This window comes from Hippoglossus stenolepis, chromosome 4, assembly GCF_022539355.2.
Source record: "Hippoglossus stenolepis isolate QCI-W04-F060 chromosome 4, HSTE1.2, whole genome shotgun sequence".
NCBI lineage: Eukaryota > Metazoa > Chordata > Actinopteri > Pleuronectiformes > Pleuronectidae > Hippoglossus > Hippoglossus stenolepis.
This window is the reverse complement of record NC_061486.1, coordinates 27,418,392-27,437,945: the sequence shown is the minus strand read 5'-3', so window position 1 is coordinate 27,437,945 and position 19,554 is coordinate 27,418,392. Positions and strand designations below refer to the sequence as shown.

The 19,554-nt window shown below is 42.5% G+C and overlaps 1 protein-coding gene, 8 non-coding genes and 2 pseudogenes across 9 annotated transcripts in view; all 11 read left to right on the top strand.

Annotated features, from left to right (window-relative positions):
• The window catches only part of LOC124851651, a 23,897-nt gene extending 4,392 nt beyond the window's left edge, over positions 1–19,505 (top strand). Inside the window, exons 2-6 of the mRNA XM_047339662.1 lie at positions 13,384–13,995; positions 14,515–14,616; positions 15,242–15,317; positions 16,102–18,230; positions 18,909–19,505. Of these exons, the coding sequence (XP_047195618.1) occupies positions 13,384–13,995; positions 14,515–14,616; positions 15,242–15,317; positions 16,102–18,230; positions 18,909–19,505 (3,516 nt within the window). The remainder of the gene's footprint in view (positions 1–13,383; positions 13,996–14,514; positions 14,617–15,241; positions 15,318–16,101; positions 18,231–18,908) is intronic.
• On the top strand, positions 553–670 carry LOC124851684. The gene has a single exon (XR_007032654.1). It is a non-coding gene; the product is annotated as a 5S ribosomal RNA (ribosomal RNA).
• Positions 1,757–1,872, top strand: LOC124851717 (annotated as a pseudogene).
• On the top strand, positions 2,358–2,475 carry LOC124851696 (annotated as a pseudogene).
• LOC124851689 lies at positions 2,960–3,078 on the top strand. The gene has a single exon (XR_007032660.1). It is a non-coding gene; the product is annotated as a 5S ribosomal RNA (ribosomal RNA).
• On the top strand, positions 3,567–3,685 carry LOC124851735. Its single transcript, XR_007032679.1, has one exon. It is a non-coding gene; the product is annotated as a 5S ribosomal RNA (ribosomal RNA).
• Positions 4,174–4,292, top strand: LOC124851740. The gene has a single exon (XR_007032684.1). It is a non-coding gene; the product is annotated as a 5S ribosomal RNA (ribosomal RNA).
• LOC124851734 lies at positions 4,783–4,901 on the top strand. Its single transcript, XR_007032678.1, has one exon. It is a non-coding gene; the product is annotated as a 5S ribosomal RNA (ribosomal RNA).
• On the top strand, positions 5,392–5,510 carry LOC124851728. Its single transcript, XR_007032672.1, has one exon. It is a non-coding gene; the product is annotated as a 5S ribosomal RNA (ribosomal RNA).
• On the top strand, positions 5,997–6,114 carry LOC124851678. Its single transcript, XR_007032648.1, has one exon. It is a non-coding gene; the product is annotated as a 5S ribosomal RNA (ribosomal RNA).
• On the top strand, positions 6,605–6,722 carry LOC124851680. The gene has a single exon (XR_007032650.1). It is a non-coding gene; the product is annotated as a 5S ribosomal RNA (ribosomal RNA).
• Positions 19,506–19,554: the final 49 nt, after the last annotated feature.

The following is a 19,554-nucleotide window of genomic DNA, read 5'->3' as shown; positions in this document are numbered from 1 at the left end:
TAACCAGGGTCGGGCCTGGTTAGTACTTGGATGGGAGACTCTGGGAATACCAGGTGCTGTGCTTTTTCGAATTTTCTTTGCAACCAGAAGAGGGTGCTGTTGCTGCTGCTTCACAGGAGAAACATCTTGGAAAGAACAGGGTGGACTCACCATCAAAGAAAAAACAGGATATGGAACACACACATCATCACTGAAGGAAGAGAGCGAAACATTCAAATGACTTTTGACAGTCAAAACACTACTTTATTCATGCAATAGTAACATATCATTCTCAAAATGTCATATTTGGAGAGAAGGATGAAAGAGCAGGGAGTTTACTCACCATCAGAAAAGAAACAGTATGTGAAACCCGGATATTATTTCTGAAGGAAATTATTGAAAATTGTAATGATTTTTCTCTTGCAGTATTATGACAAGATTTCACGTTGGGCTTCTCTTTCCTTAAAATTAAATAACAATAGACACCAAGTTTCAATAGTCACGAAGCAACAGTAGTATTGATGATGGTGGTGGTTCACATGTATAAATAAGGTATTGTGGGTTGAGTCCTTCGCTTACGGCCATACCACCCTGAACATGCCTGATCTCGTCTGATCTCGGAAGCTAACCAGGGTCGGGCCTGGTTAGTACTTGATGGGAGACCGCCTGGGAATACCAGGTGCTGTAAGTTCTGAATTTTCTTGCAACCAGAAAAGGGTGCTGTTGCTGCTGCTTCACAGGAGAAACATCTTGGAAAGAACAGGGTGGACTCACCATCAAAGAAAAAACAGGATATGGAACACACACATCATCACTGAAGGAAGAGAGCGAAACATTCAAATGACTTTTGACAGTCAAAACACTACTTAATTCATGCAATAGTAACATATCATTCTCAAAATGTCATATTTGGAGAGAAGGATGAAAGAGCAGGGAGTTTACTCACCATCAGAAAAAGAAACAGTATGTGAAACCGGATATTATTTCTGAAGGAAATTATTGAAAATTGTAATGATTTTTCTCTTGCAGTATTATGACAAAATTTCACCTTGGCTTTCTTTCCTTAAAATTGAATAACAATAGAAGCCATGTTTCAATAGTCACGAAGCAACAGTAGTATTGATGATGGTGGTGGTTCACATGTATAAATAAGGTATTGTGGGTTGAGTCCTTCGCTACGGCCATACCACCTGAACATGCCCGATCTCGCCCGATCTGGAAGCTAACCAGGGTCGGGCCTGGTTAGTACTTGATGGGAGACCGCCTGGGAATACCAGGTGCTGTAAGTTTTTCGAATTTTCTTTGCAACCAGAAGATGGTGCTGCTGCTGCTTCACAGGAGAAACATCTTGGAAAGAACAGGGTGGACTCACCATCAAAGAAAAAACAGGATATGGAACACACACATCATCACTGAAGGAAGAGAGCGAAACACTCCAAATGACTTTTGACAGTCAAAACACTACTTTATTCATGTAATAGTAACATATCATTCTCAAAATGTCATATTTGGAGAGAAGGATGAAAGAGCAGGGAGTTTACTCACCATCAGAAAAAGAAACAGTATGTGAAACCCGGATATTATTTCTGAAGGAAATTATTGAAAATTGTAATGATTTTTCTCTTGCAGTATTATGACAAGATTTCACGTTGGGCTTCTCTTTCCTTAAAATTAAATAACAATAGACACCAAGTTTCAATAGTCACAAAGTAACAGTAGTATTGATGATGAGGTGGTTCATGCATGTATAAATAAGGTATTGTGGGTTGAGTCCTTCGCTACGGCCATACCACCTGAACATGCCCGATCTCGTCTGATCTCGAAGCTAACCAGGGTCGGGCCTGGTTAGTACTTGGATGGGAGACCGCCTGGGAATACCAGGTGCTGTAAGCTTTTCGAATTTTCTTTGCAACCAGAAGAGGGTGCTGTTGCTGCTGCTCACAGGAGAAACATCTTGGAAAGAACAGGGTGGACTCACCATCAAAGAAAAACAGGATATGGAACACACACATCATCACTGAAGGAAGAGAGCTAAACATTCAAATGACTTTGACAGTCAAAACACTACTTTATTCATGCAATAGTAACAAATCATTCTCAAAATGTCATATTTGGAGAGAAGGATGAAAGAGCAGGGAGTTTACTCACCATCAGAAAAAGAAACAGTATGTGAAACACCGGATATTATTTCTGAAGGAAATTATTGAAAATTGTAATGATTTTTCTCTGCAGTATTATGACAAAATTTCACCTTGGGCTTCTTTCCTTAAAATTAAATAACAATAGAAACCATGTTTCAATAGTCACAAAGTAACAGTAGTATTGATGATGATGGTGGTTCACATGTATAAATAAGGTATTGTGGGGTTGAGTCCTTCGCCACGGCCATACCACCCTGAACACGCCCGATCTCGTCCGATCTCGGAAGCTAACCAGGGTCGGGCCTGCTGAGTACTTGGATGGGAGACCGCCTGGGAATACCAGGTGCTGTAAGCTTTTCGAATTTTCTTTGCAACCAGCAGAGGGTGCTGTTGCTGCTGCTTCACAGGAGAAACATCTTGGAAAGAGAAGGGTGGACTCACCATCAAAGAAAAACAGGATATGGAACACACACATCATCACTGAAGGAAGAGAGCGAAACATTCAAATGACTTTGACAGTCAAAACACTACTTAATTCATGCAATAGTAACATATCATTCTCAAAATGTCATATTTGGAGAGAAGGATGAAAGAGCAGGGAGTTTACTCACCATCAGAAAAAGAAACAGTATGTAAAAACCCGGATATTATTTCTGAAGGAAATTATTGAAAATTGTAATGATTTTTCTCTTGCAGTATTATGACAAGATTTCACCTTGGGCTTCTCTTTCCTTAAAATTAAATAACAATAGACACCAAGTTTCAATAGTCACAAGCAACAGTAGTATTGATGATGGTGGTTCACATGTATAAATAAGGTATTGTGGGTTGAGTCCTTCGCTTACGGCCATACCACCCTGAACATGCCCGATCTCGTCCCGATCTGGAAGCTAACCAGGGTCGGGCCTGGTTAGTACTTGGATGGGAGACCGCCTGGGAATACCAGGTGCTGTAAGCTTTTTTGAATTTTCTTTGCAACCAGAAAAGGGTGCTGTTGCTGCTGCTTCACAGGAGAAACATCTTGGAAAGAACAGGGTGGACTCACCATCAAAGAAAAAACAGGATATGGAACACACACATCATCACTGAAGGAAGAGAGCGAAACATTCAAATGACTTTTGACAGTCAAAACACTACTTTATTCATGCAATAGTAACAAATCATTCTCAAAATGTCATATTTGGAGAGAAGGATGAAAGAGCAGGGAGTTTACTCACCATCAGAAAAAGAAACAGTATGTGAAACCCGGATAATATTTCTGAAGGAAATTATTGAAAATTGTAATGATTTTTCTTTTGCAGTATTATGACAAGATTTCACCTTGGGCTTCTCTTTCCTTAAAATTAAATAACAATAGACAACAAGTTTCAATAGTCACGAGCAACAGTAGTATTGATGATGGTGGTGTTCACATGTATAAATAAGGTATTGTGGGTTGAGTCCTTCGCTTACGGCCATACCACCCTGAACATGCCCGATCTCGTCCGATCTCGGAAGCTAACCAGGGTCGGGCCTGGTTAGTACTTGGATGGGAGACCGCCTGGGAATACCAGGTGCTGTAAGCTTTTTCGAGTTTTCTTTGCAACCAGCAGAGGGTGCTGTTGCTGCTGCTTCACAGGAGAAACATCTTGGAAAGAGCAGGGTGGACTCACCATCAAAGAAAAAACAGGATATGGAACACACACATCATCACTGAAGGAAGAGAGCGAAACATTCAAATGACTTTTGACAGTCAAAACACTACTTTATTCATGCAATAGTAACATATCATTCTCAAAATGTCATATTTGGAGAGAAGGATGAAAGAGCAGGGAGTTTACTCACCATCAGAAAAAGAAACAGTATGTGAAACCGGATATTATTTCTGAAGGAAATTATTGAAAATTGTAATGATTTTTCTCTGCAGTATTATGACAAGATTTCACGTTGGGCTTCTCTTTCCTTAAAATTAAATAACAATAGACACCAAGTTTCAAAAGTCACGAAGCAACAGTAGTATTGATGATGATGGTGGTTCACATGTATAAATAAGGTATTGTGGGTGGAGTCCTTCGCTTATGGCCATACCACCCTGAATTCGCCCGATCTCGTCTGATCTCGGAAGCTAACCAGGGTCGGGCCTGGTTAGTACTTGGATGGGAGACCGCCTGGGAATACCAGGTGCTGTAAGCTTTTTAGAATTTTTTTTGAAACCAGAAGAGGGTGCTGTTGCTGCTGCTTCACAGGAGAAACATCTTGGAAAGAACAGGGTGGACTCACCATCAAAGAAAAAACAGGATATGGAACACACACATCATCACTGAAGGAAGAGAGCGAAACATTCAAATGACTTTTGACAGTCAAAACACTACTTTATTCATGCAATAGTAACAAATCATTCTCAAAATGTCATATTTGGAGAGAAGGATGAAAGAGCAGGGAGTTTACTCACCATCAGAAAAAGAAACAGTATGTGAAACCCGGATATTATTTCTGAAGGAAATTATTGAAAATTGTAATGATTTTTCTCTTGCAGTATTATGACAAGATTTCACGTTGGGCTTCTCTTTCCTTAAAATTAAATAACAATAGAAACCAAGTTTCAATAGTCACGAAGCAACAGTAGTATTGATGATGATGGTGGTTCACATGTATAAATAAGGTATTGTGGGTTGAGTCCTTCGCTTACGGCCATACCACCCTGAACATGCCCGATCTCGTCCGATCTCGGAAGCTAACCAGGGTCGGGCCTGGTTAGTACTTGGATGGGAGACCGCCTGGGAATACCAGGTGCTGTAAGCTTTTTCGAATTTTCTTTGCAACCAGCAGAGGGTGCTGTTGCTGCTGCTTCACAGGAGAAACATCTTGGAAAGAACAGGGTGGACTCACCATCAAAGAAAAAACAGGATATGGAACACACACATCATCACTGAAGGAAGAGAGCGAAACATTCAAATGACTTTTGACAGTCAAAACACTACTTTATTCATGCAATAGTAACAAATCATTCTCAAAATGTCATATTTGGAGAGAAGGATGAAAGAGCAGGGAGTTTACTCACCATCAGAAAAAGAAACAGTATGTGAAACCCGGATATTATTTCTGAAGGAAATTATTGAAAATTGTAATGATTTTTCTCTTGCAGTATTATGACAAGATTTCACGTTGGGCTTCTCTTTCCTTAAAATTAAATAACAATAGAAACCAAGTTTCAATAGTCACGAAGCAACAGTAGTATTGATGATGATGGTGGTTCACATGTATAAATAAGGTATTGTGGGTTGAGTCCTTCGCTTACGGCCATACCACCCTGAACACGCCCGATCTCGTCCGATCTCGGAAGCTAACCAGGGTCGGGCCTGGTTAGTACTTGGATGGGAGACCTCCTGGGAATACCAGGTGCTGTAAGCTTTTCGAATTTTCTTTGCAACCAGAAGATGGTGCTGTTGCTGCTGCTTCACAGGAGAAACATCTTGGAAAGAACAGGGTGGACTCACCATCAAAGAAAAATCAGGATATGGAACACACACATCATCACTGAAGGAAGAGAGCGAAACATTCAAATGACTTTTGACAGTCAAAACACTACTTTATTCATGCAATAGTAACATATCATTCTCAAAATGTCATATTTGGAGAGAAGGATGAAAGAGCAGGAGTTTACTCACCAACAGAAAAGAAACAGTATGTGAAACCCGGATATTATTTCTGAAGGAAATTATTGAAAATTGTAATGATTTTCTCTTGCAGTATTATGACAAGATTTCACGTTGGGCTTCTCTTTCCTTAAAATTAAATAACAATAGAAACCAAGTTTCAATAGTCACAAAGTAACAGTAGTATTGATGATGATGGTGGTTCACATGTATAAATAAGGTATTGTGGGTTGAGTCCTTCGCTTACGGCCATACCGCCTGAACATGCCCGATCTCGTCTGATCTCGGAAGCTAACCAGGGTCGGGCCTGGTTAGTACTTGGATGGGAGACCGCCTGGGAATACCAGGTGCTGTAAGCTTTTTCGAATTTTCTTTGCAACCAGAAAAGGGTGCTGTTGCTGCTGCTTCACAGGAGAAACATCTTGGAAAGAGCAGGGTGGACTCACCATCAAAGAAAAAACAGGATATGGAATACACACATCATCACTGAAGGAAGAGAGCGAAACATTCAAATGACTTTTGACAGTCAAAACACTACTTTATTCATGCAATAGTAACATATCATTCTCAAAATGTCATATTTGGAGAGAAGGATGAAAGAGCAGGGAGTTTACTCACCATCAGAAAAAGAAACAGTATGTGAAACCCGGATATTATTTCTGAAGGAAATTATTGAAAATTGTAATGATTTTTCTCTTGCAGTATTATGACAAGATTTCACCTTGGGCTTCTCTTTCCTTAAAATTAAATAACAATAGAAACCATGTTTCAATAGTCACAAAGTAACAGTAGTATTGATGATGATGGTGGTTCACATGTATAAATAAGGTATTGTGGGTGGAGTCCTTCGCTTATGGCCATACCACCTGAACATGCCCGATCTCGTCCGATCTCGGAAGCTAACCAGGGTCGGGCCTGGTTAGTACTTGGATGGGAGACCGCCTGGGAATACCAGGTGCTGTAAGCTTTTTCGAATTTTCTTTGCAACCAGAAAAGGGTGCTGTTGCTGCTGCTTCACAGGAGAAACATCTTGGAAAGAGCAGGGTGGACTCACCATCAAAGAAAAAACAGGATATGGAACACACACATCATCACTGAAGGAAGAGAGCGAAACATTCAAATGACTTTTGACAGTCAAAACACTACTTTATTCATGCAATAGTAACATATCATTCTCAAAATGTCATATTTGAAGAGAAGGATGAAAGGGCAGGGAGTATACTCACCATCAGAAAAAGAAACAGTATGTGAAACCCGGATATTATTTCTGAAGGAAATTATTGAAAATTGTAATGATTTTTCTCTTGCAGTATTATGACAAAATTTCACCTTGGGCTTTGTCGTATATTTTAAGCAGCAGTGATGTTGAAGATGATGATGAAGGAATCTCCGCGGACACCGTTCTTGCTTGTATAATAAGGTTTATTACACAGAAGTTACAGGTCAGGACGGGTACCGGCACACCCGGAGACGTTCTCGGCCAATTCAGAAGTCTGAGTCACCGGTGCCGGACAAGCATTCATATAGGGAACTTGTTTACGCCCAAAACTTGAGATAAAATGACATCATACATAGGGGCATCTAATTCAAAACATGCTTCTTACTTGAAGATGGGAACCTCTCCATCTAACAGGTCAAAGAGCATTCTCGGGAGGAGAGAACTAACAAGTAACATATTGTAATAACACTTAGGGAGTCTGAGAGTCCAGAAATCAGGCGCCGCTAGCTTTAAACCTGTCATTATGTTTTACACACGTGTCAACATGATCCATGTTAACTAAATACACCACATATTTCCCCCCTTCGAGACTTCACAAAGTCTCGAAAGAACAAAAGAATAAAACATACAGGTGTATAATCATGACAAAAATAACAATCCGTCCTGTAACATAATTGTAATAATAAAGCAACTGTATGGAGCGTAAAAGTGAGAGTGAAAAACCCATCAGGCAGCTATCTTTCCTGAAATATCCATCAAACAAACTAGACGGGAAAATTCTCTCACGGCCCCTCTGCCTAGGCGACCATACATAGTACTCATACCAATGAAATTAGAATTTTAGCAAATTGTGTAGGAAATGATTTAGCAAATACATATGGAACCCTCAGCAAATCAAAACAAAACAAATGTCCAAAGTCAGGCTGGTCGACCCATCGCACCTTCCAACGGACCTTTTCCTGCCTAGCCCCTCTATCCCTAAACACCAAGAAAAAGAAAACATCTGAGGTCCCAGTATATTTACCCAATAACAGAAAACATAATTTTCCTAGCAATTAACACTCAGAGAATATAGTTCAATTTTAATATTACTCATGCAATATATAAGAGAAAACATAAGAATGTATAACACTGTAGTTTCTCAGCAGCATTGATTCTCAGTTGTAGTATCGATGACGTGTTGAATCTGGATATTGTATCATACGTCCTTGTTCAGAGTCCTTCAGTCCATTCGTATTGTTCTGTTTGAAGTGTCTGAATCCATTCAACACATCGGAGTCCCTGAACAATCAACCACCCTCACAGTGGTCTTCCCCAATATGTTCTAGAATGAAGAAAAGAAACCAGTATCTTTTGCATACAAACAGATACAAATTAAACATCAAATATAGATTAACACTCTATCAGTAAATGTGAAATTATAAGTCATATTGTCCATTTCCCCCCTGTACACACACCTCTAATATAAGAAGAAACTACAAAATAACTAAGCAATAACAGAGGTAAATGTTAAGATTATAATAACATCAGATATTCAAAATGGATATACATCCACCCTTATCACGTCGTCCTCATCAACGTCCGTGTCAGCACCAAATAATAATGGCATCTGAGTTTGATCACCGGGCATCACAACTCCAACCCATCTCAATATCATAACCTTCGCAAAGGTCAACAACAGCGTACAAAAACAAAACATCACACTCAACGTTAGAACAAGTGCTGCCAAAACCTGAACTAACACTGCTCCTACTGGCCCTAATTTGTCTTGCAACCAAGCATTTGCAGACCATCCAGCGTTTTCCGACGGGCCAAACGCATCCCTTATAAGCTTCAATGCATCTATAACACTAGTCATATTATCAGAACTATCAGGAATCAAAGTATAGCAAGCATTCCCAGTTAAGTTCAAAGCCACACATAGGCCACCTTGTTTGGCCAAAATATAGTCTAGAGCCATGTCATGTTTTAGCAACGTCAGTCTGTGGCTTTTCTCAGTATTTGACAAATATTCAAACCCTGTAGGGTATAGGTAATATTATCAATGTGATCTGCCAAGAATGTCACCCCATACCATGGAAATAATCCTATAGCCCACTTCTCTGCTGGACTTATTCTCCAATGGTATCGATTCAAATTGTTAAACTGTGCCATCTCCCGTTTCTTCCTACTTCGGAACGACATTAGGTTGGACCTCATCTGGCCCTTTTCCCTTCTGCATAGTAAAAACCTCATATGGGAGTTTCAACGTTGCCATATAACAGCATCCTGTCCACCCATACGGTAGAAAATATATGCCTTATCACCACAAACCCACCAAATATCCTTGAAATTCCCTATAGTCACATTCCCAGGCAAACTTTGGATCTGCACCTTAAAGTTATATTCTGTCTCTGATGTGGTACATCAAAGTTACTTCATACGAATCATTACTCATCTTATGTCCACGCCTACCCAAGTCCATCATATATTCGTCACAATCTGATATCCCCATAAACATTCCCGGCCCATCATGAGTATTATTTGAACAAAAACAGCTGGTAGCTCTCACTGATGTCACTTCCATTATATCAGGGACCGCCGTTTTGATATTTTCATGCTGATCAAGTAAATTTACATATGGTAATTCCCCCAACCAAGAACAAGTAAATCTAGACTTAAACAGATGTACTGACAAAGCCATCACTACATCTTCTGCTGACTGCTGCTGATACAACAGCCACGATAGTGCATAACTTTGGCATATAGCGGTTAGTGGGTCTGGTACAGTCTCTAAAATTGAAGGCCATGAGTTCGGCGATGGAATCTTTACCACACATGGACCATTCCAATTCGTAACCGATCTTACGGAATGCGTTAATTGCTGGAACCATAAGTTCCTACTTGCCCATGGGTCTGCAATTTGTAATACTGAAGGATCAAACCCAAACGCCTTCCATTTAGTTTCTCTCTTTTGTAATGTATGGTATTGATCAGTCATATGTTCTGGTGTCTGATCAGAGTCAAAAAAGTAATTATCTACGTCTGAAATAGTCCTCTGAGCTGTCACAGATGAATCTGCATCATTCTCTTCCATCATCTGTTTTCTAACTTCAACAATCTCAATACTACTGTTCACCCTAGGCTCTATCTTTAACATTAGCTTCTGGGTTACATTGTCCACATCCTTAAATGTCAAAGGTGTCATGTCAGATGTCTGCGTCACATTTACAAATGTCGTAGACGTCAAAGATGTCGTCACTGTTGTAGCATTCATCCCCTTCAAAGTCATAGCTAGAGTAGTAGCCTGAGTTGATGTATGAACACTCTTAGTTGTTTCTGGAGCTAAAGTAACAAGCTTCATCTGTGTACTATTCAGCCTTGGAGTGATTACTGTGGTAAATTGTTCCTGAACCCCTTTAGTAACCGTGAAAACTCCAATAGGACTCAAATCTTTTATCATGAATGTCACTTTACGAGTTATATGACCTTTTATCCAATAATTTTGATATGGAACAAATTTAAACTCCGGTTCTAAATAAGTACACATGTATTCCCCTTGGTCTTCCCATGTAACTTTACGCAGGACAAGTGAACAATCATCTTTAATTTTCAACCACCTCATGTCATTATACAAAACATACTTCCTTTGATCACGAGGCACAATATCAACTTCAGGTCTTGTCAACAACACATCTTCACCACGACTATTTTCCCACTTGGGAGGAATGTTACTACCAACATTCCACCTTCCACATCGACAAGGAAGGTAAGCTGTTCCTCCTAACTTAACTCTGATCACAGTATTCAAAGGAGGTGGCGTTATAGAAATCATCTGAGGCGCCACTGTAGTTAAATGCGATACATTTATACCTTCAATAACTTTTAACACTAAAAGGGTAGATTTCCCTTCCATTTTCCCAGCTTTCGTCTGGGGAGTTGATGTCATTGTCGTCAATTCTCTTGTTTCCCCAACATCTTGGAGGTCTATATTCTTATTCTCACCTATTATCATTAGAGACACTATACGAACTCTAAATCCCAACTCAGACCGCTCACTCCCAAAACGTGGATCATAAAAAGAACACCTATAATCACCTTGATCTTCCTGTTGAGGCCTATATACATAAAGACTACAATCTCCCTCAACCTTCAGTCTCCTTTTGTCATTAATTAACGTATACTTCCTTAATGGTGATGTCCCTAACAGAACTAGAACTCTACCATGGCTATCTTCTAACCACATTCCACATACCTTCCTATCTGCCTGAAATGTAAGATTTACATTTCTGGCCTGACTTACTTTTTCTTTCTCCTCTAGCTTCAGTCTCAGCTGTTTCAGCTGTCTTGTACTAAAACTTCCCCCAGTTGGAAACCCACATTCTTTCATCCACACTTGTACTTGGCTTAGTGCTGTGTCACCATAGTTCCTTCGCATGAAGTTCATATTAGGACTACTCAGATCAGTTTATCCAAATCTTTAAATTGTTATCTTTACTGTTACTTATACTCATAAAAATGTCCATTGTACGTGAACCCAAATAAGCCTTGACTTTCTATACTAAGTGGAACACTGAAAAACGCACCACATAAATCTAACACTGTGAAATGTGTCGCATCTGGAGGAATTTGGGCTAACAAAGTATGTGGATCCGGCACTTCTGCTGGAAAATCAGCTATCACTTCATTCACCGCTCTCAAATCATGTACCAAGCGATATGAATCATCTGGCTTCTTTACAGGCAACAAAGGCGTGTTACTCTGGGGATTCTGTGTTATCTTCAAAACACCTGCTTTCAAAAGTCCTTCAATCTGTGGTTCAATTCCTCGGATTGCCTCTTCCTTCAGTGGATACTGGTTCTTCCAAGGAGGTTTGACTCCTGGTCGGAGTTCAGCTCTCACTGGTTGGGCTGACTTCACAAGTCCAATATCGGTACTATGCCGAGACCACAAACATTCTGGAACTTGTCGCAGCATCTCTTCTCTCATTAAGTCTGAGTCCATCTTAGCACTGCAAATTGACTCATGTGTCATCCGCACAGTTTGTGGCATTCCTTGTCCTTGAGCAGAGATCATGATCTTAATGAATCTCTGATCCTCACTCCTCCAGATGGCAAGATTCTCTTTTACCGGTATAAAAACAGCTTCTTCTGCTTCTGCCATCATTTCTCCTATATGCTTCTGCGTATATTCTTCACATACCAACAAGGTCACATGTGGCACATGTAATAGGTTGAAAATGCTATGCATTTAGTTTTCATTTTAACAGATACCCCCCCTATTTTTTGAAAGACAACTGAACTATTCTAACAGTTTCCCATGAGAATTCTACTCCACGTCAGTAGGTGGTGCTGTTGTTACAGCGGTGGATCCTGAAGGGAGACCGTAAGCACAGGCTCAGCGCATGCGCAGCTCATAATAAATGAGTTCAGTCTGAGCAAGACGCTGAATTTAGTCTCCTCCCTTCTTAAATCCACAGGTAATACAAAACTCAGTTTTATAACTTAATTTAGTTTCAGAGTCAAGTGTGGATGTTATGTTGGTTGTTAGATGAGTGTTGATGATAGCGAGAAGTGTGGTTAAAGTACAAAAATATATAGTTTGGTGACTCGTCGTCCTGGCGTGCAACGTCATGCGGGTACACGTACTTTTCTTTGAACTTAAGTTTCAACCACTGGTGTAATAAGTCCGTGTAACAGATATTCCGGTTCTGTAATGTAGCATTTGTTCTAAAATGTGCTAAAAGTATTTGTAGCCAGCTCTTGGCGCATGTTCACAAGTGAAATGTTATATGCTAACTAGCTTCACTTTACCGGTCATAGCCGGGTCACGCCATTTTGTTAGATGCCGCTGATGAGTGAAGTGTGTGTGTGTAGAGTGTAAAATGGTGATAGGTATGATTGAAAGAAGTGCTAAAAACGGGAATTGGTTTATGTTATGCGTGTGTATGAGAGAGATTCATTGTGTGTGTGTGTCTATGTGTGTAATCAGAGTAGTGTGTGTATGAGCCAGTGTAGGAATTGATGTTAAGTGAATGTGTTTCAGTCTTGTTAATTAGTATTTATGTATTTGTCATTTCATTTTTGTATTATTTTGGGTATAATGATAACAGAAAGCACTTTAACAAGATAGTGAAACCGAATGGAGAATTGAGATGAATGATGTGTGAAGATCTATAAGTTGTGATATTTGATAATAAATGAGTTCAGTCTGAGCAAGACGCTGAATTTAGTCTCCTCCCTTCTTAAATCCACAGAGACTACATCTATGTATCTATTGGTTACGCAGCGCTCCCTAGCCTGTGTAACCCTTGCTGCCGGTCCAGATTTCCCCTAGGTCTGGCGCCGGTAACAATTGGGGGCTCGTCCGGGATGATCTAGCGACAACGCCTGGTGAAGTGAGTGCCAAGACAGCGTGAACCTGTGTCCAGTGCTTCAGGGAAGGCTGCAGTCAAGTGCGTCATCCAGAGAGCAGAGGCCACCTGTGTAACGTCATCATGGCCACTGTCACCCCCCGGCGGACGCTGGTCTTCGAGATCCAGAAGAGACTGTCTGATTTGAGTGTAAGCCAGTTACGGAGAGTTGTAAGTTACATCGATACAACTAGCAGAGTTGATGAGCTGAGTGAACCAGAACTGTATGACCTGATTGTTGACTATATAAGAGGTGAAGAATTGACCGCCCTGGAGGATGAAGGCATGGCCCAACTCCTTGCCTTCGACGACATGTTGAGTGACCTGCTGGCCACGGACCCCAGCGTGGGTGAAGTTCAGATCGAGATTCAACAAGCCACCAGCAGGGGAGCTCCACTCCCTCATCCTGACCACAACCATCTAGACGGTTATCCATCTCCACCGACCACAGACAGTTCCACACATCCACCACACATGGACAGAGACATTCACCGTACATCGCCCACGAGAAGAGACACTGGTATGCCAGCTGAGAACCTCACCACTTCAATGCCGGCCAAGTCACTCTCCACCGGTGTTGGTGGTGCTCTTCCTGGTAGAGTGAGTCTATCCACTAGTATGGGAGATCAGGTACTAAGGGTTAATGATGTTGCAGCTCTGCTTCCTCGCAGAGAGTTTAAGTTACATGGTGGACAAATTTCTGATGTTGGTTCTGACATGTCATATAGTAGTCTTTGTAAACAAGTGGATGAAGGTGTACAAGAAGGTTTTACAGAGTCAGAGGTCATCCGCACTGTGATTAAGATCATAAAACCGGGTTCATTCAGAGATATGTTAACTAACAAAAATGATTTAACTGTTGATGAGTTAAAGCGGTTTCTCCGCGCCCACATCAGGGACAAAAACAGTACTGAGCTTTTCCAAGAGTTAAGTAATACTAAACAGCAAGACAGGGAGAGTCCACAGCAGTTTTGTACAAAATTATGGGTTTAAAGCAACGTGTTCTATTTGAGTCACAACAGCCTGGTGCAGAGTTTAGCTATGACAAAAGGCTGGTTCAGGTACCTTCTGCACACACTATACCAGGGGTTAAATGAGAAAAACAGCCATGTTCGACATGACCTCAAACCCTTTCTCACGGACCTACAGGTTAGTGACGACTTCCTCTTAGATCAAATCACTAAGTCTACGAGTGAAGAGGCAGAAAGACTAAAGCGCCTGGGCACAGTAGCAAAACCTCGACCAGTGACTGTAAGTACAGCTCAGCTTGACAGTAGTGACTCAGACAAACAAGCGAAAGTTGACACTGAGTTACAGGCTAACCGTGCTGCTATTAGAGAACTGACTGCACAAGTGTCCTCACTGACAAAACATCTCGCCCAGATTGCAAAACCACTTGACAGTGTGACACCTGCGGACCCCTGCCCACCAGCAGCCCGTCCTCAGCTTCCATCATCTGAGACCAGGCAGATGCAGTAACTGTATACAGCAGAGCAAGGTGAGCTGCCCTCACTGTTTTTGTTGTGGCCAAGCTGGTCATCGTGCCATCGGCTGTCTGCAGAGAAAGGTGTCGGGAAACGGGGTGAGGTCACTGGAGAGGGCAGCCAGTGACCGTGACAGCTGAGGAGCCCACAGCACAAGCCAGTAATTCTAAAACAGCCAGCCGAGGGAAGTGCCAACACCGTCCCAACCACCACTAAGAAAGCGCCTAGCACATCTCATAGGAAAGCGATGTATGGTCTCATGTGCTATCAATGGAGTCCTCTAGAAATGTTGCTTGACTCAGGGTCCCAAGTGACTATGGTAGAGAGAGCATGGATAGACAAAGCACCCCAATGTTCGAATCCAGCCACTTGAATCCCTCTTTTCCGAGCAGCCTTTGGAGATCACTGCAGCTAATGGCACAGACGTTCCTTTTGATGGCTGGGTAGATGTTGAACTTCAGGTCTGTAGTGAGAATTATGGACAGGTCAAAATACAAGTGCCACTGTTAATCAGCAGCAACAGCCTGAACTGTCCTCTGTTAGGCAGTAATGTTATAGCTGAGATAATCAAAACAAATCAAGATGAGACAGATATTTCCGCTTTGCTTAAGGAAGCTTTAAGTATCAGTGATAGTGCAGTGGAAGCGCTAGTTTCTAACCTCCAGATTCTTACTCCTGATGCAATAGCCTATGAGTACTGCGTGAGAACAGGGAAGAGAGGTCTAAACATTCCTGCAGGGCAGATTTGTGAGCTTAAGTGTAGAGTCAGAGAGTGGCTAAGGGGCGGGACTATGTTCTTTCAACCTAACCTAGTGAGTAACTGTCCTGAAGGGTTAGAGCTGTTGCCAGCTTTGGTAGATGTTCCAAGTGGGTCCACAAAAGCTGTTAAAATCTCCATTCAGAACCCCACTAAACATGATATTTACCTCACAAAGAGAACAGTTCTAGGCACATTGGAGGAAGTTACTGCAGTGACACCAGTTAACCGTTTTTTAGGTGGTTCAAAGCCACATCCAACTGTTAATGTCTACTCAGCTCAGCTAAAAACAGATGAGCAGCGAGAAGCGAGTGAGAGACATGAAACACACGGACATGACAAAACAGAGATGGCACCTCAGGTAGATGTGTCACATCTTGAAGAGGATGAGCAAAGATGGTCAGAGACATGTTGTATGAAGAGTCCGATGTGTTTGCTAAAGATGACTCCGACATTGGTTGCATCCCAAACTTACGACTGAAAATTCACCTGAAGGACGAAACACCAGTCCAAGCGTCCTACAACTCAGTTCCCAAACCCTGTACAAAGAGGTAAAGGACTATGTCCAAAACCTGCTCGACCATGGCTGGATCAGAAAGTCCACCTCACCCTACTCATCTCCTGTGGTCTGTGTCAGAAAAAAGGACAAAAGTTTACGTCTGTGTGTTGACTTTCGGGGCTTGAACCGCAAAACTGTCGCAGACCGCCACCCTCTTCCACGCATCCAAGATCTGTTAGATAACCTGGGGGGCTACTCCTGGTTCTCAATACTCGACCAAGGCAGTGCTTACCATCAAGGTTTTGTTGATGAGAGCTCCAGACATCTGACTGCCTTCAGCACGCCTTGGGGCCTGTACGAGTGGATCCGCCTTCCATTTGGCCTTACCAACGCTCCAGCCGCATTTCAAAGGTGCATGGAGGGAGTGCTCGATGGTCTAAGAGATGAGTGCTGCTCTCCATACTTGGATGACGTTCTTTGCTTTTCTAAGACCTTTCGTGACCACGTTGATGACCTGAGGCAGGTGCTGTGCCGCCTGCGAGAACATGGTGTTAAACTACGCCCAAACAAATGTGAGCTGTTTAAAAGTCAGGTCAGATATTTAGGGCGCCTAGTGACCAGTGAAGGTATCAAGATAGACCCTAAAGATCTTGAGGCAGTTCAACAATTGAAGGATAGAGAGCCAAAGAATGTAGGCGAGGTCAGAGCTCTTCTAGGTTTTCTAGGCTATTATCGAACCTTCATACAGGACTTTTCCCGGATAGCAAGGCCACTGTTTAAACTCCTAGACAGTACAAGTGAGTCTAGCCAGACAGCTAGCTCAGTTAGATCTAACAAGACCAAGCCAAAGGTGTTACAAAGTGGTCAGTTATCATCCAAGACCCCTGTCCAGTGGACACCAGAACACAGTGCTGTGGTGTCGCGCCTTGTTGACATGCTCATCAGTCCACCCATATTGGCTTACCCAGACTTTAATTTGCCCTTTGTCCTCCACACTGACGCATCAAATGAAGGTCTGGGAGCTGTGCTCTATCAACAACAGGGAAAGAAACTCTGTGTCATTGCTTACGGGTCCAGGACCCTCACGCCGGCTGAAAAGAACTATCACTTTCACTCAGGCAAGCTCGAGTTCCTGGCGCTGAAGTGGGCAATTTGTGATAAATTTAGAGATTATCTTTATTATGCCCCCACCTTCACCGTATATACGGATAATAACCCCCTTACTTACATCCTGAGCACCGCCAAGTTGAACGCTGTAGGACACCGCTGGGTGGGTGAGTTAGCCGACTTCCAATTCACCATTAGATATCGGCCAGGCAAGTCAAACGCAGACGCTGACACCCTGTCAAGATATCCCGTGCCACTTCACGACCACCTTAAAGAGTACACAGAGACAATGCCCCCAGATGTAATCTCTGCCATCTGGCAGGGGGACAAAGCTGCCGAAGACAGTGATGTACCCTGGGTGGCCGCACTGCAGATGAATCCGGTTGAGGATGAACCACCTCATGAAGGCATTCCAGTTATCACTCCTGAAAGCATCAAAGCTGCTCAGAAGGAAGATGCTCCCATCTGTGAGGTGATAAACCTGAAAAAAAGAGGATGGAATCCTAACGACAAAGACAAGCGACAAATGGGTAGAGAGACACGCAGGCTAGTCCACGAGTGGAACAGACTTACACTTGACAAGGGAATATTGTACAGGCAGATAGGGCAAAGGAAACAGTTGGTTCTCCCCAGTAAGCTTAAATCTACTGTACTAAAACATCTTCATGATGATATGGGACATGTTGGCGCAGATAAAGTCATCCACTTGGTGAGGGAGAGATTTTATTGGCCCTTTATGCAACGTGAAATCGAAGATTACGTCATTCGCCAGTGCCAGTGTATTAAACAGAAGCAGCCAGGCATTCCAGAGAGAGCACCTATGGGTTCAATAACAACCAGTGCCCCCTTTGAGCTCATCTCTGTTGACTATCTCCATCTTGAAAAGAGTAAAGGTGGTTATGAGTACATTTTAGTCCTAGTAGATCATTTTACTCGCTTTGCACAAGCCTACCCAACCAAGAACAAGTCAGGCAGGACAGCAGCTGAGAAAATCTTCTTGACTTTATCCCACGCTTGGGTATCCTGAAAAGTTGCATCATGATCAAGGCCGAGAGTTTGAGAACAATCTTTTCCAGAGACTCCAACAACTGGCAGGAATATCTCATTCTCGAACTACGCCCTATCATCCACAGGGGAATCCGGTCGAGCGTCTAAATAGGACACTACTGCAGATGCTTCGCACTCTGCAGGAAGAGAAAAAGGCTGAGTGGAAAACCCATCTACCTCATATAGTTCACGCTATAACTGTACCAGACATGAGGGAACGGGCTATTCACCATTCTTTCTATTGTATGGCAGAACCCCACGCTTGCCTGTTGATTTACTCTTTGATTTAAAACCTGAACAAGAGTCCCAGTCTAGACAGGGTATGCACAGAAATGGGCATCTCGCATGCAAGAGGCATATAAGATTGCTTCAGAGAACAGTGGAAAGAGCTCAGCTAAAGGAAGAGGTACTATGATCGGCATGTTAAAGGCATGGTGCTGCAGCCTGAGACAGGGTGCTTGTCAGAAATCTGTCAGAGAGGGGTGGGCCAGGTAAACTTCGCTCTTACTGGGAAAAGAAAATTCATCGGGTTGTTGAAAAGATTGGAGATGGACCTGTGTATAGAGTTCAGCCAGAAACAGGAGAGCGAACGCTTCGTGTCCTGCATCGCAACCTTCTGTTACCTGTTAATGACTTACCCTTGGAACAGAGTCAGCATGCTCCCGAGAAAAAACGGAAACAGAGAAACAGTCAGGTTCATCCCAGTGAAACAGTTGACAGGGAGTCTGAACATTCAGATGATGAGGAAGAGTACACTTATTGTCTGAGGTCAATACCTGCGTATGAAATGAGAAAAGTCAGTGCCCGGTCCGAACTAGGGAATGAACTCAGAGCTGTAGCTCCTGAATTTCAGCCAGTGAGACGAGTTACTGAGACAACTCAAATGCAACAGCCACATGAACTTGATCCGGTTCCAGTGCCAGGGTCAGTACAGATAGCAATACCGGCCACTACACCACCAGCTGAGGGACAAGTGAGGGATGATATAATGGAGGCAGTGGTAGAGGAGCAAGGAGACTGTGAACTTGTCACAGAGCTGCTAGAGGAGGAAATGCCATCGGTGAGGAGGTCAACCCGAGCAATGAAACCTCGTGAGATGCTCACATACAACCATTTTGGACAACCTTCATACCAGCCCTGGAGGCCAGGAGTAAACATGATGGTTGCCTGCGTTCCGTACCCCATGTCATGTTACCCAGCTATCCCTGAACCCTGTTACTACCCTGCACCAATATGGACATACTAGTCAGGTGACGACATACTTTGACTTAATTGACATTTTGACACTGCGACAG